The 19,672-nt window shown below is 43.4% G+C and overlaps 1 protein-coding gene across 1 annotated transcript in view; it reads left to right on the forward strand.

Annotated features, from left to right (window-relative positions):
• Positions 1 to 5,128, forward strand: part of DUS4L (dihydrouridine synthase 4 like) — a 32,235-nt gene extending 27,107 nt beyond the window's left edge. Inside the window, exon 7 of the mRNA XM_068276284.1 lies at positions 4,809 to 5,128. Coding sequence (XP_068132385.1) covers positions 4,809 to 5,056 — 248 coding nt within the window. The 3' untranslated portion in view covers positions 5,057 to 5,128. The remainder of the gene's footprint in view (positions 1 to 4,808) is intronic.
• Positions 5,129 to 19,672: the final 14,544 nt, after the last annotated feature.

Genomic DNA, 19,672 nt, shown 5'->3' on the forward strand with positions numbered 1-19,672 from the left:
TTATGCTGAAAATTGAATGAAAAATGAGTTTTTTCGGCAGATTTACTGTCCGATCGTTTTTCTGATTGATTTTCCAATCGTTTTTCCAATAGATTTCCAGACACTTCTATGAGAAAATCGATTAGAAAAACAATCAAAATCAGATCGGACCTGTCAGGAATTATCTATTGAGCCATCTATCTGCCAAAAAACTCATGGCGTATTCCCAGCATAACTTACCTGGGGCTTCTCCCAGCTTCCTGCAGTCCTTCTGCTTCCTCAACGTCATTCAATGATCCTCTGGTCAGGTGCATGGCTCTTATGTCAGCTGTATGCGCAGCCACAAGCCACCTGATCGTGATCCATGGAAATTGCCACTGCACATGTGCAGATCAGAAGGTCTGCGGCCTGGCCTGCCACAGGGAGCAGAAGCCCATCACTGGCAAGCTTTCAGAGGGGCGCTTCAGCTGACTGGAGGGTTGCGGAATGACTGTGAGGGCACAGATGGACTGCAGGGGGCTGGAAGAAACCTCAGTTAAGTTAAACTCCTCTTTAAAGAGAACCCGAGGTGGGTTTGAAGAATATTATCTGCATACAGAGGCTGGATCTGCCTATACAGCCCAGCCTCTCTTGCTATCCCAAACCCCCCTAAGGTCCCCCTGCACTCTGCAATCCCTCATAAATCACAGCCACGCTACTGACAAACAGCTTGTCAGAGCTGGCTGTGTTTATCTCTATAGTGTCAGTCTGCTGCTCTCCCCGCCTCCTGCAGAACTCCAGTCCCTGCCTGCATCCCTTCCCTCCCTGCTGATTGGAGGGAAGGGACCGGGGCAGGGACTAGAGCTATGCAGGAGGATGGGGAGCAGCTGAGACTGACACTACAGATGTAAACACAGCCTCACAGCACGGCTGTGATTTATGAGGGATTGCAGAGTGCAGGGGGACCTTAGTGGGGTTTGGGATAGCAACAGGGGCTGGGCTGTATAGGCAGATCCCGCCTCTGTATGCAGATAACATTCTTTAAACACACCTCGGGTTCTCTTTAATTTTCACCTAAGTTTCCCTTTAAAGAGACACTGAAGCGAAAAAAAACTATGATATTATGATTTTTATGTGTAGTACAGCTAAGAAATAAAACATTAAGATCAGATACATCAGTCTAATTGTTTCCAGTACAGGAAGAGTTAAGAAACTCCAGTTGTTATATCTATACAAAAAAAGCCATTATCTCTACGACTTTCAAAGTCATGGAGAGGGCTGTTATCTGACTTTTATTATCTCAACTGTAATTGAACTGTTTACTTTTCCTCTGCTAGAGGAGAGGTCATTACTTCACAGACTGCTCTGAAAGACTCATTTTGAATGCTGAGTGTAGTGTAATCTGCACATATTAGAGAATGATGCAATGTTAGAAAAAACACTATATACCTGAAAATAAAAATTGAAGAATATTTTCTTTGCTGCTAATCTTCTAGTAATTATTCATAGTACACAACCAATTCATTATATCATATATTTTTTTTCGCTTCAGTGTCTCTTTAAAGCCTGAATCTGAACATCGTGTTACTCCTCCTTACCACATTTTTTAAATCACTGAATATGAAGAGGAGCAAGTATTTGTAAACTGGTGGTCATGTGGTTCTGCTGCATGCTTTGGCTCTAGAGGTATGAGCATTATGTCACGTTGCCGCTAACACTCAAAGAGCCACAAAGTGGTGTATGTGCCATTTTGCTGATATGTTCACTATGTGATCTGATGGTCCAGGACCAGAAGAAAGTAGCCAGAATAGTAGTCAAGTGACCATTTAGGGCAAAGTGCTATTGCACTCAGAGCTGAAGTTTGAAGCCTGTTACACATCTAGGAAACATATCAGGTTTAACTTCATACATGCTCGACACTGGTATCATTTATTTGGGTTTGAGCGCTTCAAGGATCACGATTGCAAAAAAGTGTAAAATTTAAAATACATGTAAACACATGGCAATAAGAAGTTTTCTTCTTCCAGAGTAAAATGAGCTATAAATTACTTTTCTCCTATGTTGCTGTCACTTTACAGTAGGTAGTAGAAATCTGACAGAAATTACACATTTTGGACCAGCTCATCTCCTCTTGGGGGATTCTCAGCATGGCCTTTATTCTTTATAAAGACATTCCCTGTAAAGGATTTATACAAATATGCTAGCTGGCCATCCCGCTCACTGCACACTTTGGATCGAGCAACTGCTATTCACACTTTTGAAAGTAAATACAAGACTGAGAACCCCCCATGAGGAGATCGGCTAGTCTAAAACCTGTCGGCCCTGTAAGATTTCTACAACCTCTACTGTAATGCTGGGGATACACGGGTCGACCCGGCAGCTCGATTAGCCACTGGATTGATTCCCGCTCGTCCCTGCGGGCGCTTCCTTATCTTCCGCTCGACTCCCTGCTATTGTCCACCCGCGGGGATCGAGCAGGGAGTCGATCCGGCGGGTCATCGGACCTGGGGAAATTTATCAATCGAGCCATCAGCGGCTCGATTGATAAGTGGGAAACGTACCCAGCATTAGTCGCATCAACATATGAGAAAAGTAATTTATATCACGTTACTCTGGGAGAAATGTAATTCATGTTTACTTAAAATTTTATGATTTTTGTGATAGTAGTCCTTTTCATGGCGGTTGATATGTCTTTACATATGATACATATGATAATGTCTTTACATATGATATGATATGATATGATACATTTGATATGCATTACAGGGAGTGCAGAATTATTAGGCAAGTTGTATTTTTGAGGAATAATTTTATTATTGAGCAACAACCATATTCTCAATGAACCCAAAAAACTCATTAATATCAAAGCTGAATATCTTTGAAAGTAGTTTTTAGTTTTAGCTATTTTAGGGAGATATCTGTGTGTGCAGGTGACTATTACTGTGCATAATTATTAGGCAACTTAACAAAAAACAAATATATACCCGTTTCAATCATTTATTTTTATCAGTGAAACCAATATAACATCTCAACATTCACAAATATACATTTCTGACATTCAAAAACAAAACAAAAACAAATCAGTGACCAATATAGCCACCTTTCTTTGCAAGGACACTCAAAAGCCTGCCATCCATGGATTCTGTCAGTGTTTTGATCTGTTCACCATCAACATTGCGTGCAGCAGCAACCACAGCCTCCCAGACACTGTTCAGAGAGGTGTACTGTTTTCCCTCCTTGTAAATCTCACATTTTATGATGGACCACAGGTTCTCAATGGGGTTCAGATCAGGTGAACAAGGAGGCCATGTCATTAGTTTTTCTTCTTTTATACCCTTTCTTGCCAGCACGCTGTGGAGTACTTGGACGTGTGTGATGGAGCATTGTCCTGCATGAAAATCATGTTTTTCTTTAAGGATGCAGACTTCTTCCTGTACCACTGCTTGAAGAAGGTGTCTTCCAGAAACTGGCAGTAGGACTGGGAGTTGAGCTTGACTCCATCATCAACCCGAAAAGGCCCCACAAGCTCATCTTTGATGATACCAGCCCAAACCAGTACTTCACCTCCACCTTGCTGGCGTTTGAGTCGGACTGGAGCTCTCTGCCCTTTACCAATCCAGCCATGGGCCCATCCATCTGGCCCATCAAGACTCACTCTCATTTCATCAGTCCATAAAACCTTAGAAAAATCAGTCTTGAGATATTTCTTGGCCCAGTCTTGACGTTTCAGCTTGTGTGTCTTGTTCAGTGGTGGTCGTCTTTCAGCCTTTCTTACCTTGGCCATGTCTCTGAGTATTGCACACCTGGTGCTTTTGGGCACTCCAGTGATGTTGCAGCTCTGAAATATGGCCAAACTGGTGGCAAGTGGCATCTTGGCAGCTGCACGCTTGACTTTTCTCAGTTCATGGGCAGTTATTTTGCACCTTGGTTTTTCCACACCCTTCTTGCGACCTTGTTGACTATTTTGAATGAAACGCTTGATTGTTCGATGATTACGCTTCAGAAGCTTTGCAATTTTAAGAGTGCTGCATCCCTCTGCAAGATATCTCACTATTTTTGACTTTTCTGAGCCTGTCAAGTCCTTCTTTTGACCCATTTTGCCAAAGGAAAGGAAGTTGCCTAATAATTATGCACACCTGATATAGGTTGTTGCTGTCATTAAACCACACCCCTTCTCATTACAGAGATGCACATCACCTAATATGCTTAATTGGTAGTAGGCTTTCTAGCCTAATAATTATGCACACCTGATATAGGTTGTTGCTGTCATTAAACCACACCCCTTCTCATTACAGAGATGCACATCACCTAATATGCTTAATTGGTAGTAGGCTTTCTAGCCTATACAGCTTGGAGTAAGACAACATGCATAAAGAGGATGATGTGGTCAAAATACTCATTTGCCTAATAATTCTGCACTCCCTGTATATCGGTGTCTTGCAACTGTTGTTTTGTGCTTCTTTGTACTGAACGCTTCAGAACTGTAATATCTCATACATATCTTTCTACTTTTTAATAAACTTGTTGTTTTTTCAAAAAAAAAAAAAAAGCCTGGTACACCCAATGATTGGCCAATTTTACCACTGCCATGTAGTATGAGCGAGCTTACCTACCCAATTATGTTCAGAATCTGTTGGCCTTCATACTACATGGAAGTGTGTACCAGGCTTAAGTCTTAGTGTAATTAGCAGGTTTGCCATGCGCTATCTGCGCACGGCAACAGTAGCGTAGTTTACTGCATCAGGCCCTGTGATAGCGATGCATTTTATATGTACGTGTGATAAATATGCTCTTTTGGATATTTTTTTTCTCCCACATTGACCATTTACTGTAACATTTTTGTATTTTAGGTGTTATGGCTGCTAGAGGCCTCCTAGCCAATCCGGCCATGTTTGCAGGCTTTGAAGAGACTCCACTAGCATGTATTCATGACTGGGTTGACATAGCACTGGAGCACGGTACACCTTTCACATGTTTCCATCACCATCTTATATACATGATGGAAAGAATAACCTCCAAACAAGAGAAAAGAGTGTTTAACATTCTTTCTAGTACTTCTGCTGTTTTAGATTATTTAAATGATGCTTATAGGATATAAATTATTTCCATTATTTTTTTTTTTTTTTTAGCATAATTGATTTTTAACTGTCATATTTTTTATAATTATTTTTTTATGTGAATATTGCTACATGTTAGATTGTTATAATGCAAAATAAACATGAAACAAAGTAAAGTTTAAGTTTGTGAATTAACAATGGGGCCACAGATCACACAGTGTTTGTGTCCACTTAGTCTGTACTTGCACTATATTTGTCCAAAAGACTAAGGCTTCATTCGCACTGGGGAATTGAATCGCTCTCCCTCGCCGCTCCACCATCGGCCATTAGTCCCTGTGAGACTGGCCTCAGTACCCGTGGTTCAACGGAAGTGCTTTACGATGACGCAGAGGCAACGTAGACTCTGCAGTGTGTTTGCGAGTAATACCACTTGGCACGCAATTACAATGGAATTCGTGGCACCGCAACTATCTGTTTAGATTGTTGTGGTGCGGCGTGCATGTGAACATCGTTGTAAGGCCTCTTGCACATATGCAATTCTGAAATTTTTTTTTTATTATTTATTTATTTATTTATTTTTTATACGATCCAATTTTTTAATTCCAATAAAAAAAAAAAGCACTGCATGCTGCTACATTTTTAATCGGAATCAAAAATCAGAATCACGTAGTGTGCAAAAGGCCGAAAACCAGAGACATGCTTCCTGTTCTGCAGGAAGCGCGTCACTGAGCAGGGGTGGGATTATGCAAATGGCCCTGTCGATGCAGTCTGCCACTAAAGTTGGGGAGCTGAAAGTGCAGTGTTTAAAGCGGAATATAACCCTGCATTTCAACTTTGCTCTAAAATATTATTTACAGCATATTATATGCAAAAAACATTTTTTTTACTAGGCCAGCATTGGAAGGGTTAAACACAGAGGTTTAAAGGTCCGAGATATGCAGAAGTTCAGATAGATACATTCTATTTAGTTTCATGTATCTATTGAGAAATGTTACACACTCTTTGGCTGTCCTCCAAGCTCCTTCTCAGTCAGAGAGATGAGTCACATTCAACACTTAGATACATTTATGTAAACAAAATGTATCTATTTCAGCTTCGGATGCCTCTGCAGAAATCTCCAGGAACTTTAAAGCCCTGTGTAACCCTTCCAATGCTGGTTTAGTAAAAAAAAAAAAATGCTGGTTGCATATAATATTCTGTAAAAAATGTTTTAGAGCAAAGTTGAAATGCAGGGTTATATTCCGCTTTAACATATTTCAGCTTTCCATCATTAAACTATCATTAAGATCTGTACTGTAAATTTATTTTTACATGTAGAACATATTTTTCCACTTGCTAGGTAAGTTATTGCCTAATGGAAAAAAAAAAGAAAAAAGAATGGAGCCACAAAAGATGTTCTGCATTGTTAATACTTTCCTTTTATTAAAAATAATCACAGCAGAAGGCTAATAGCTGCTGACAGATTGACTGATTGATTCACACTACCTTATAGGGTTGAGTGAGGATAGGCTCTTCAGCAAATAATCAGTGATTGCCAGTGGGGCGCAGGTGGGAGGTGCTAAATTATTAAATATATAGAGGGGAGGGAAGAGGCTACTTGCAATGATACTGCTTAGATCAGGGGTTGGGTACCTTGGCTCTCCAGCTGTTAAAGAACTACAAGTCCCACAATGCATTGCAGGAGTCTGACAGCCACAGTAATGATTAATAAAGGCAAATACATGCTGGGATTTGTAGTTTTAGCACAGCTGGAGAGCCAAGGTTCCCTACTGCTGGCTTAGATCATCAGCGAGTCTATATTCATACTGCTTGTAAAGGGGAGAGAGTACGTGTAATAGAAAGAAGAGGAGACTAAGGCGTGAGATAAGAAGAGGTGGAGAGGGAAGGAGGAGTGGTTTACCTAGCAGAAACAAAAGCCTTGAGCTATAATGATTTATTTATTTTTTTAAATTGGCAATTTCATAAATTATGCCAGCATAATTGAGCAATAATATGGTTTGGTATCCCAGAAATTCAGATAAATAGCAGAATATGTTTAGTCCAGTATACAAGCAATATATGGCACCAATATGTAGGAGAAATTATATTTTTCCTTTTCCATGTTTTGCCTAATTTTTACCCATTTTTCAAATGTGTGACTGAAAGAAAGCCCTTAGGCCCCTTGGTATCCAACACATGGTACTCATACCACAGGGGTACTGTAGTAGGCCTCAGGGAGTTCTTGAACGTGTCATAGGCAATCATTTATCCTGAATTTTGAGACAAAAAAAAATATGATAAACCATATATAAATTAACCTGAATAAGTATTTGTAATTAAAAGCATCAATGAATGTTTAATGTGTGTGAAGTTCTCCTAAGCAATATGTATCCCTCAAGGGGTACTTGCAATGATGTTACTCAAAAGGGGGTACTTGGCCGAAACAGTCATTGATAATCAAGTACAGTTCTTTATTATGTTTACCCTTGGTATGGACCTCTCACCTTACTGGATTCCCCGTGTCACATTGATATAATCTGAGGCCGGCAGTGTCTTCAGTTTACCCTTGGTCTCAGACTGTAAAACTGACTGCTCCAATAAGTAAGAACATTACTATACTTTGTTACATTTTAATAATTAGAAGACATTAATAAGGTCATTTGGATTAGAACATGGAATAATGTATACATTATTGTACATTGCATTTACAAGTTAGGGCCTTTCCACGCTTGACAGTTTTTCTATGCATTTTCTGCATTGGAAAACAGGACCAATGTTAAAGCGGACCTGAAGGGAAAAAAAGAATTTCACTTAGCTGGGGCTTCTGCCAGCCCCCTTCAGCCATCCTTTGCCCGCACATACCTGGAAAGATCCTCCAGTCCCCCGCCGCAGCTCACTTTCTCACTGATCTGAAGTGCACAGCAAAAGACCCGATTTAGACCAGAATTGAACCAGAAGGGAACAGAAGGAACTGCCAGGAGACTCGGCACTTTGATCACATGGTTTGCTACTTAACTGTTTTTTATCTGTTTCACCATATGCTTGCTTGTCTCTGCAATTCCTGTATCTAAACACACTCCACCCTCCTGCTGTCAGCTATCGATCTCTCTGTAGACCACTTTAGAATGTTTAAAATGTCTTTCTCAACCGCTTCTTTTTGCCTTCTGTTCCTGAAAATCCACATGTCACTTCATCCTCCCACTGTCAGCAACACCATACACATTGCCCCCTCTCTGCTATCATCTCCCCTTCTCTCTATCCACGAACTATTCATATTTCTCTGCTCACACTACCCCTCCTCTGCTCTCAATAAACCTAACTTGCATACACACAAGTCTCACCCCCACATCTCTCTGCTCTGCCTACTACTCCTCCTGGCTTCTGGGGACATATCACCAAACCCAGGGCCCACTCCTAGACCTCACGCTGCTCACACTGCTCATACTGCAACTCATTCCACCAATAACAAACCTCACCACATCCCCTCCCAGAACACCTACAACCTTATCGACATCCCCCTTCTTCCCAGCTCTCCCCTCCCCATATCTGGGGCTCTATGGAACTCCCTCTCCGTTTGTAATAAACTGGCCTTTATTCATGACATGTTTATCTCCAACACTTTCACCTTCCTGGGGCTCACCGAAACATGGATAACTCCATCAGACACAGTGTCTCCAGCTGCTCTATCATATGGTAGTCTAAAATTTAGTCATGCCCCTAGACCTGGCCACAAACAGGGAGGCGGAGTGGGGATTCTCCTCTCTGAACACTGCTCCTTTAAGCCACTCACACCACTGCCCGCACTCTCACTCTCATCCTTTGAAGTTCATGCTGTCCGTCTCTATTCTCCATATCACATCCAGATTGCTGCTATCTACCGCCCGCCTGGTCCAGCCTCTACTTTCATTGATCACTTTTCAGCATGGCTTCTCCAGTTCCTCTCCACTGATATACCCTTTATCATCATTGGAGATTTTAATATACCCATCGATACTAACTGCCCTACTGCCACCAAACTACTCTCTCTCACCTCCTCGTTTGACCTCGCACAATGGTCCTCCACTTCCACCCACAAAGACGGTCACACTCTTGACCTTGTCTTTACCCGCCTCTGTTCTATTTCAAGCTTTCATAACACTCCGCTTCCCCTCTCAGACCACAACCTTCTTACCTTCTCAATAAATTCTTCTCTACCGTCACCTCCTCCAACACTACACCACACAGTCACGCGCAGGAATTACCGCAACCTGAATGTGAATTCCCTGACTGAGGCCTTGCAACCTCTAAGTATTCTGTCTTCCTACACTGACCCTGAGGCAGCATCCAGTTACTTATTTAGCGTAGTCTCCTCTGCCATGAATTCAGCCGTTCCACTCACCGCCACCTGCCCCCGCCAAACTAACCGGCAGCCCTGGCTCACTGAACAAATCAAACAGCTGAAAAGGCGCTCCAGGGTGGCAGAAAGGTGCTGGAGAAAAAGCACTACTGTTGAGGACTTCAATCACTATAAACAAACTATGCAGGAGCTCAGGGATGCCCTCACCTCTGCTAAGCAGTCTTATTTCTCCTCGCTCATTTCCTCACAGTCCCACAACCCAAAACAATTGTTCAACACCTTTAACTCCCTACTTCGTCCCCCACCTCCTCCCCCTACCACATGTCTGTCAGCCGACGACTTCGCATCATACTTTACAACCAAGATTGATGCAATACGTAATAGCTTCAACACGCAACCACTTTTACCAGCTCAACCGTCACCTATGAATTCCTTCTGTCCGCCTGCACCCTCGCCCACCACTAACTGCCTCCCCCCCGCTCCACAAGACCACTCTCCCACTCTAACATTTTTCACCACACTAACTGAACAGTGTCTTTCCTCACTAATCTCCAAAGCGCATCTCACTACCTGTGCCCTGGACCCTATTCCCTCTCATCTAATCCCCCAGCTTTCCTCCTCCTTTAATCCCGCTCTAACAACTCTATTCAACCTTTCTATCTCCACTGGCATTTTTCCTTCCTTATTCAAACAAGCTATAATCACACCACTAATCAAAAAACCCTCTCTTGATCCAACTTCTCTATCCAACTACCGTCCTGTCTCTCTCCTCCCCTTTGCTTCTAAACTGCTGGAACGTCACATCCACTCAGAATTGTCTGCCTTTCTCTCTACCAACTCCTTACTTGACCCCTTTCTATCTGGATTCCGCACACACCATTCCACTGAAACTGTCCTCACGAAAGTTGCTAATGACCTACTGGTAGCTAAATCCAAAGGCCAGTTCTCCATTCTAATACTCCTTGACCTTTCCTCTGCCTTTGACACGGTTGATCATGCTCTGCTTCTGCAGACACTGGCATCTTTAGGAATCAAGGGACAAGCACATTCCTGGATCTCCTTATCTCTCTAGACGCTCTTACACTGTCTCCTTCTCTAACACCAATTCCTCTCCACACCCACTGTCTGTTGGTGTACCTCAAGGCTCTGTTCTTGGGCCACTTCTTTTCTCAATCTACACCCGTGGCCTGGGACAACTAATTAACTCTTTTGGCTTCCAGTATCACCTCTATGCGGATGACACCCAAATCTATCTCTCAGCTCCTGACCTGTCCTCACTACTATCCAGAGTCCCCGACTGTCTACGTGCCGTTTCTGCATTCATGTCCTCCCGCTTCCTCAAACTCAACATGACTAAAACGGAAATTGTGATTTTTTTTTTTTCACCATCGCTATCTTCACCCCCACCAATTGCAACCATAACGGTAGACAACACCCCAATAACCTCAACCACTAAGGCCCGCTGCTTGGGGGTTGTACTTGACTCAGAGCTCTCCTTTAAACCTCACATTGCCTCATTAACCACCACCTGCTATTTCCAGCTCAAAAATATATTCCGTATCCGTCCCTTCCTCACACAAGAAGCCACCAAAATGCTTGTTCATGCCTTAATCATCTCCCGCCTAGACTACTGCAACAGCCTGCTCTGTGGCCTACCAAAAAACAGGCTAGCACCTCTCCAATCCCTTCTAAATTCAGCGGCCCGCCTCATTCACCTTTCCACATGCTCTTCCGATGCAGCCCCACTGTGCCATTCGCTCCACTGGTTACCCATTACCCAGAGGATCCAGTTCAAACTCCTGACTCTAACATACAAAGCCCTCCACGAGTTGTCTCCTCCATACATCTCCTCACTAATCTCAAGATATTGTCCCTCCCGCAACCTTCGCTCCTCCCAAGAAATTCTCCTGGCCTCTAAGCTGATCACCTCCTCTCATGCTCGCATCCAGGACTTTACACGAGCATCACCCCTTATCTGGAACTCTCTTCCACAGCCTGTACGTCATGCTCCAAACCTGGACATCTTCAAACGCACTCTTAAAACACACCTTTTCAGACAAGCTTATAACATTCTATAGCCCTTATTTACTTCTCTGTCACAATGTAATTAGAGGCAAAGAATCACTGCCTCATCCATCCTCCACCCCCTTACCTAGTGTGTCCCCCACAACCCATTAGATTGTAAGCTCGCAAGGGCAGGGTCATCCTCCTAATGTTTACTGTTCTTGTAACAATATTTGTGCTGCTTGGAACTCTGCTGTACGTTTGTTAGTTGTATCTATGTTCCCCTTGTCGTCTTATTGTGCTTTGTAAAGCGCTGCGGAATATGTTGGCGCTATATAAATAAATAATAATAATAACTTTCTCCATTCACCAACCACTGCACCTATGCTAGTCCTGGCCGCACGCGTCCTTGTTTGCTGCGCAGTAGAGATTTTCTCGTACAAGGATGCACGTGGCGGAGAGGATGTCGACTTGTAAGTGGGCTAAAGAGAAAGTGAGCTGCGGCAGGGGACCAGAGAATCAATCCAGGACAGCTGCAGGGGGCTTGCAGAAGCCCCAGGTAACTGAAACTTTTTTTTTTTTTTATATAGGTATCTTCAATTCCACTTTAATCAATGGGCTAGTTCACACTTGAATGCGTTTTTCACATGCAGAAAAGCAGTTGACAGCAATGCAAAACTGTCAGACAACTCATGCAGAAAAACTAACGCAGAAAACTGATAGACAAGTGTGGATCCAGCCTTAGGGAGTGTTTCCACTGCAAATCACAGAGCACAGAAAAAAATGCACTTGAAAAGTTTAATTCAAATTTGGTGAATGGAGAGAAATGCTGTCACACCAGAAATCGTGCATACAGTGTGTTTGTGCCTTCCTGAAAATTGGATCACACTTTTGGGAGATGAAAATGTTCTTCCAAACCGGCAAAACGTGTTCTGAAAGCCATATTGAAGGTTGCAAAATAGGTGTTATTTTTAAAACACAGCTGTATCAATTAGCTAATGTTTTTCAGTAGCTCAGAAATGTGTAATCTTTTCTGGTAGTGAAGAAGTTTGTCTTGTTAATAAATGCTACACCAACTGCCTTGTACATATTTGTTTTGGCCCTTTAACTGGCCTTAGGCCTTAATCAGGGATTCTGGGATTTTCCTTTGAAAACAGAAGCACATAATCCAGAAGTATGAAAAAAATGTTTTGCTTTTGTCTTTTTGGGAGGCTTAACACATTTAATGCTGTTCTTTTGAGTATTAATGTCTTTTCTTTCTTTCTTTCTTGCAACCTTGGTCACACAGCTTAGGGACCTGTTTATAAAATTCAGCTAAAGCTCTTGTCTGTTTTATTTGAATTTGATGTAAATATTTTCCTTCTATACCTTATAAGTTGCAGTATAAAATGTTTACAAGTTTGAGCATCTCATAAATATATAAGAATGTCAAACATTTTCCTTGGCAAGCTCATTCTAGAAAAGTATCTGTGAAGTATGAAGATACTTGCCTTGATTAAAAAAAATATGGATACTACCATTGCTGACCTTAACCACTTAACGACTGCCTAACGCCGCTAGGCGTCAGCAGGTCGAAGTGGTGTTTCCATGGAAACAACCGCTTGTTCGAGCGGCCATTCCATGTCAGTTCACGGAGGGTGTCTCCGTGAACAGCCTGCCAGCCTCTGGTCGCGGCTCGCAGGCTAATTGTAAACACGCAGGGAAGAAATTCCCTGTGTTTACATCATACGGCGTTGCTGTCGCAGCAGCGCCGTAAAGGAGATCGGCGATCCCCGGCCTCTGATTGGCCAGGGATCGCCGACCGTCTGATAGGCTAAAGCCTATTAGAGGCGCTACAGGATGAATCGCTATCCTGTGTTGCCCAGAGCGAGAGGGCGGGAAGGAGAGGGAGGGAGGAATATCGCTGCAGAGGGGGGCTTTGAGGAGCCCCCCCCCTGCTCGGCCACACAGAGCGGTGGCAATCAGACCCCCCTAGCAGGACATCCCCCTAATGGGGAAAAAAGGGTGAAGTCTGATCGCCCTGCCACAATCATGATCTGTGCTGCGGGCTGGAAAGCCCACGCAGCACAGATCAGCCAATACAGCCCTGGTCCTTAACCTGCTGAGCGGTCTGGACGAGCTCAGCTCGTCCAGTACCGCCGGAGCCTGCCACTCAGGCCCTGCTGTACCGATTTGGCTCAAATAAAAAGCAGCACACGCAGCCGGCACTTTGCCAGCCGCGTGTGCTGCCTGATCGCCGCTGCAGTGCGGCGATCCGCCGCATGCAGCGGCGAAAGAGGGTCCCCCCAGCCGCCTGAGCCCAGCGTAGCCGGAACAAAAAGTTCCGGCCAGCGCTAAGGGCTGGATCGGAGGCGGCTGACGTCAGGACGTCGGCTGACGTCCATGACGTCACTCCGCTCGTCGCCATGGCGACGAGGTAAGCGAAACACGGAAGGCCGCTCATTGTGGCCTTCTGTGTTACTTCTGGCCGCTGGAGGCGATCGGAAGAACGCCTCCGGAGCGCCCTCTAGTGGGCTTTCATGCAGCCAACTTTCAGTTGGCTGCATGAAATAGTTTTTTTTTTATTAAAAAAAAACCCTCCCGCAGCCTCCCTGGTGATCTTAATAGAACGCCAGGCAGGTTAAGTGGTTAAAGGGAATGTAAAGTGTATTTTAGCATATGTGTTTTCTGTGTTTCACACTAAAACTGTTTCTTTGGGGGGGCACCTACTGGTTTGGCTGTGAGTGTTACTTTACTGTTGCAGTAAAAATGTTTCAGGCACTACTTAAAGGGTCTCTGAGCAGTGGCTAAGAAAAGTGTAGATCGCATAAGAATTTAAATTGCTCAATTAAAGCGGTATATAACCAAGACATAATATTCAAGAAAACATGTTTTCCTACTTTTAATATGCCATATGGTTATCATATTTGCATTTGTGCATAAGTTCCCAAAAGTACAGTTTTTTGCTTTGAGAGTTGCCTTTGCATTTTATTCATAACTGGTTTTATTCATTGTGTATTAAAGGCAGAAATGCTTTCAGTGTCTCTCTGTGTCCAGGAGCTTCTGCACAGCCAGAGAATGTGTCACATTCCTCACTTGATACAATTAAGTAAACACAAGATAACATTATCTTCACTTTCCGGTGCATCCAGATTTCTCTGCACTGAACTTTCAAGCTCTGTGTTTACCCTCCTTGGCGGTAATCCCGAGCTGAGCTCTCGGACCCTGGTGGGCCAATTTGGATAATTTTTTTTTTTAATACACGCAGCTAGCACTTTGCTAGCTGTGTGTCTTACCTGATTGCCTCCGATGCGCCGCTACCCGCCACGATACAGGCCCCCCCCACATACTCCTTGCGCTATGGGGTGGATCGGGACTCCCTGTGATGTCACGACGTCGATGACTTCACTCCATTCGTCGCCATGACGACGGGGGAAGCCCTGAAGGAAATCCCGTTTTACAGATTAATTTATTGTTCGTGAGCATTACAGCACTTTACTTTACTTTACTTTCCTATTGGGAATGATAGGGGAGCACCTATTTCTCTTGTCTAGCACTGTAGTTCTCCACTTATTTACAGGTTTTATAGGAAAGAACGCTTTAACACTGTATTTTCTGATCATGTATTTATTTAAATGGGCAGAGGGAAGGCTCTACAATACCAAGAGCCTACTAAGGTAAGTATCAATCCTGAAGGGTGTTTTCTCACTTCAGGTTTATTTTAAATTAGCACGTGTGCTTATATTTTTTTCAGAGTCCACTCATAGATGGGATGTTGGGCCTGATGCAGGAAAGGCCGGTAAATTTGCCATTGCACAACATGTGCGGTGCTAATAGTATAACAGGCACTACTCCCCTTTCCTCCATAATGCCAATTATGTGAAATTATCTTCATTTATCTCCACCATCTACCCATCATTATCCAAGTATTTAGGCCTCTTTCCCACCAAGACGTTGCGTTTTAGGGGACGTTATAGGTCTCATAACGTGCCCCTAACGCAATGCCTGGTGGTGTTTTATTTATTTATTTTTATTTATTTATTGTATTTATAAAGCGCCAACATATTACGCAGCGTTGGAGGAGGACGCCAGAGTGAGCGGTGTTATGCAGCTCTTTGTGCGCATGCGCAGTATAGACTGCGGAGACCACGTGTTCATTCCGATCACGTGGTCTCTGTGGTGCTGATTGGCTGGTGGGACCATGTGATGTGGAGTGTTCCACTCTGCATCACATGGTCCCGCCAGCCAATCAGCAGCCTTTCCAGGAAGACAACACTGCAAGTGCAGTGAATATTAAGTAGCCATGTGGCTGGCTACATTAGCAGACTCTCCCCGCCTCCAAAATATAAAAAAAGGCCATTGCTGAGCATGTGCACACAGTCTAACTAAAGCCGCGTATAACGTACAGCATGCTAGCGGTATCATTGTGCATGGTAATCATACCATGCTCCTGGAGTCAGGAGCATGGTATGATTACCGCGGTATACCGCTGCTGCCCCATAGCATGCTGCAGTTTCCAATAACGTGAAGCATTACAATGTAACGCAACATGGGCACTGAACAGCCCATTGATTTTTCATTGCTGTGCGTTACTCTGCGTTACAGGCTGCACTAACGTGGGACTTTAACGTCTCACTGTGAAAGCAGCCTTATTGTGAAAAGAGAGGTTAGGGAGAAGATAGAGTGGAGGAAATGGAGAGCAAGGCAGAGAAGAAAGCTAAGTGAACTACTCAGCAGAATAAAAAGGTAATAAAAGGTTCACTTATGTTGTGTTACACATATCCACATGATTATCATGTAACAACTCATCCAGACTGGCAGCAGGAAGGTTTTATAGTAACCTACAAAGGTTTTTATATTCAGTCATTTACGATAAAACTTATCTCTTATAATCACACATTTTTATATTGCAAGATTAGATCAATGCAACTCATATATACAAAAGAAGAGCAAAAGTCTCCACACTGAGGTGGTTGCCATGGATAAGTTAAACACTAAACCACAATAGGAAAGTATCCATATAGGAAATAATCAAAGGTCCAAACCTCGATAAGTCCAAATATCAATATTCATTAAGGGAAATTATCCTAATCAATCCCATAAAAACAAAGCGATAAAAATGCACGAGGGCCAAATCTCCCACTGAATCCAAAAAGTATATTCTTACATATAATAATGTCAGCATTCAATATATAATCTGATAGAAATTAGACAAAAGAACCACATAACAATCATTTAATAGTCACATGCCATAGAAGTAAATACCCGAGTTGTGTATTCATATGTGCCGGTGCAAAGACGTGGATAATGTAATTAGTTCTAAAACCTAATGCAGCTTAAGTGGAGTAACGGTTTATTCCACTTTAGGAATTAGGTTTTAAAACTAATGGCATTATCCATGTATTTACTTCTATGGCAGTGACTATTAATAGATTTTTATGTGGTTCTCTTGTTCAATTTATATCATATTACTAACTGAATGCTGACATTATATGTGAGACAATATACTTTTGTGGATGTAGAAGGATATTTGCACCTCATGCATTTTTATCTTTTTAAATTGTTTTTATGGGATTGATTGTGTGTCACAAGCCACATCTGCTGATGACTATTATGAAACTTATTGCATGGACTTCCACTATCCACCTGCAGGTGGCCTGTCAATATTTACAAGGACTTGCAGTTCTTTGTCTGGCCTGCAGAGGCCTCTAATGGAACTTTGATTATTCACCACCAGCTGCATCCTGTTACATGGACTATATAAAGACTGCCTCTTTCTCCACATAATTGCCAGACAGGGGCGTAGCAATAGGGGTTGCAGAGGTTGCGACTGCATCGGGGCCCTTGGGCCAGAGGGGCCCGAGGGGCCCTCCCTCAACTACAGTATTAGCTCTCTATTGTTCCTGTGCTCATAGTAATCACTTCTATAGATACTTTGAATAGTGGTAATTATTAACAAGCTGTTCCCCATTCTCTTCTTGCACATCTGACACTGTAGTTGCCATTGGAAGGTTTTGGTGCCCCATATCAATTGTTATGTATAGAGTACTTGAGGGGGCCCCATTATAAAACTTGCACCGGGGCCCACAGCTCCTTAGCTATGTCACTGTTGCCAGAACCAGGTCCCCTGTAGGTCTGAGTTCCTGGACACTTCTGTTCCTTGATCCCTGATTCTTGTACCTTGTTTGCTTATCTGATAACGGGCTGGTGCACACCAGAGCGGTTCTGAAGCATTTTTTAAAACGTTTGCAGGGAGAAAACCACTTGGCTAATGAGAGTGAATGGGATGGTGCACACCAGAGCGGGTCGTTTTTTTCCACAAACGCAAACTCGGGGGCTGCAGCATTTTTTAGATTTCTGAGGCGTTTCTGTCTCAATGTTAAAGTATAGGAAAGTGAAAAACTGCTCTGAAAAACGCTAGATCAGAGCGGTTTTCCAGGCGTTTTTGTTACAGTAGTTGTTCAGTAACAGCTTTACTGTAACAATATTTGAAATGTGCTACACAAAAATGCTCCAAAAAAATGCTAGGCATGTTTAGAAAACATGCCTAGAATCGCTCTGAAATCTGATACAAAAACCTCTAGCGTTTTGCAGATTGCCCCTCAAATATAAATTAGACTGATGCCCCCCCCCCATAATATTTAAGCGGTGTTTCCCCCAAATGACAGTTAATCCCCTGGTAACCCATAGTAAATCCTACATCATGTTTGACATAGAATTTACGGACCTACTGTTGTTGGCATTAAATCCGCAAACCTGGAGTTCCCTCGGCAAATGGAATTGCAAGGTATTTGGGATGGCGGCTCCACTCAGAAGGGACTTCTCTCCATGCTGTACTCTGATTTGGCTCATACCTGTGTTTCAATGCAAATATATGCACTACTGAGACCAATCCTTTTAAAAACCTCACTGGAATCCTGGACTTAAATCTGGTGAAATGCTGCTAAGACCTCTATTTGCATACAAACTAAAGAAAACATTTACAAGATTCTCTTTCTGTGGTATAAACCACCTGTGCGCCTTAACATATAGAACCCCTCAATCCTCCCGGCATGGTGAAGAAATTGCAGAGATCTGGGCATGATGCACCATCTGTTTTGCACTTGTCCAATCATACAAACCTACTGGGATGAGGTCCTAGCTTATATCAAATGCCAATTAGATTTTAAGGCCTCTAAAGCCCCGTGGATTTGCCTGTTGCCAAACTTGCCATAAGATGAACGCTTCTCCTCAGAGACTGTTGATTCATTTTCTATTGGTGGCTAGAGATGTAGCGAACGGTTCCAGGCGAACTTTGGGGGTTCACGTTCGCCTGGACCAAGCGAACTTTTGCGGAAGTTCGATTCGCCCCATAATGCACTATGAGGGTCAACTTTGACCCTCTGCATCACAGTCAGCAGACACATTGTAGCCATTCAGGCTACACTAAGCCCTGGAGCCCCCCCCCCCCCCCCCTTATATAAGGCAGGCTCGCTGGCCATGACACTCACTCTTGTGCCCGCTGCAAATAGACAGACTAGGGAGAGCTGCTGCAGATTTTTTTCTCCTAGGGAAAGATTAGTTAGGCTCTTGGCTTGCTCCTGGCTGATTGTTTTTGCTAAAATAGAACCCCTTAACAGTTCTTTTGAGAGCTAATGTTTTCCTGATGTGTTTTTTTTTTGTGTGTGTTGCTCACTGACATACAGCCCTATCTGTTGCAGCTGGACCTTGGTAATTGTTAATACTGTGCCAGCCAGCCCCTGCCTAACTACCTATACTGGGACACCTACCTACCTATACTAGGGGACCTACCTATGCCTACCTACCTATACTGGGCCTCCTACCTATGCCTAGCTAACTACTGAGGCACCTACCTATGCCTACCTACCTATACTGGGACTCCTACCTATGCCTGCCTACCTATACTGGGACTCCTACCTATGCCTACCTACCTATACTGGGTCTCCTACCTATGCCTAGCTAACTACTGAGGCACCTACCTATGTCTACCTACCTATACTGGTTCTCCTACCTATGCCTAGCTAACTACTGGGACACCTACCTATACCTACCTACCTATACTGGTTCTCCTACCTATGCCTAGCTAACTACTGGGACACCTACCTATGCCTACCTACCTATACTGGGACTCCTACCTATGCCTACCTACATACAATAAGATAATAAGATTGTTGCTTAATTGTGGACAGACCAAATTGATCAGCTGGACAGTCACTGTTGTTCTATCATTGAGCTACCACAGCCCTGCGACCATATGGGCTTGAAAACCGCCACGGCCTACACTCTGGGCACGGTGCGCACCAGTCCAGCACGGCCGTCACTACGCAAACAGCTGTTTGCGGTGCGTTACACAGTGAGT

This window comes from Hyperolius riggenbachi, chromosome 3 (genome assembly GCF_040937935.1).
Source record: "Hyperolius riggenbachi isolate aHypRig1 chromosome 3, aHypRig1.pri, whole genome shotgun sequence".
Taxonomy (NCBI): domain Eukaryota; kingdom Metazoa; phylum Chordata; class Amphibia; order Anura; family Hyperoliidae; genus Hyperolius; species Hyperolius riggenbachi.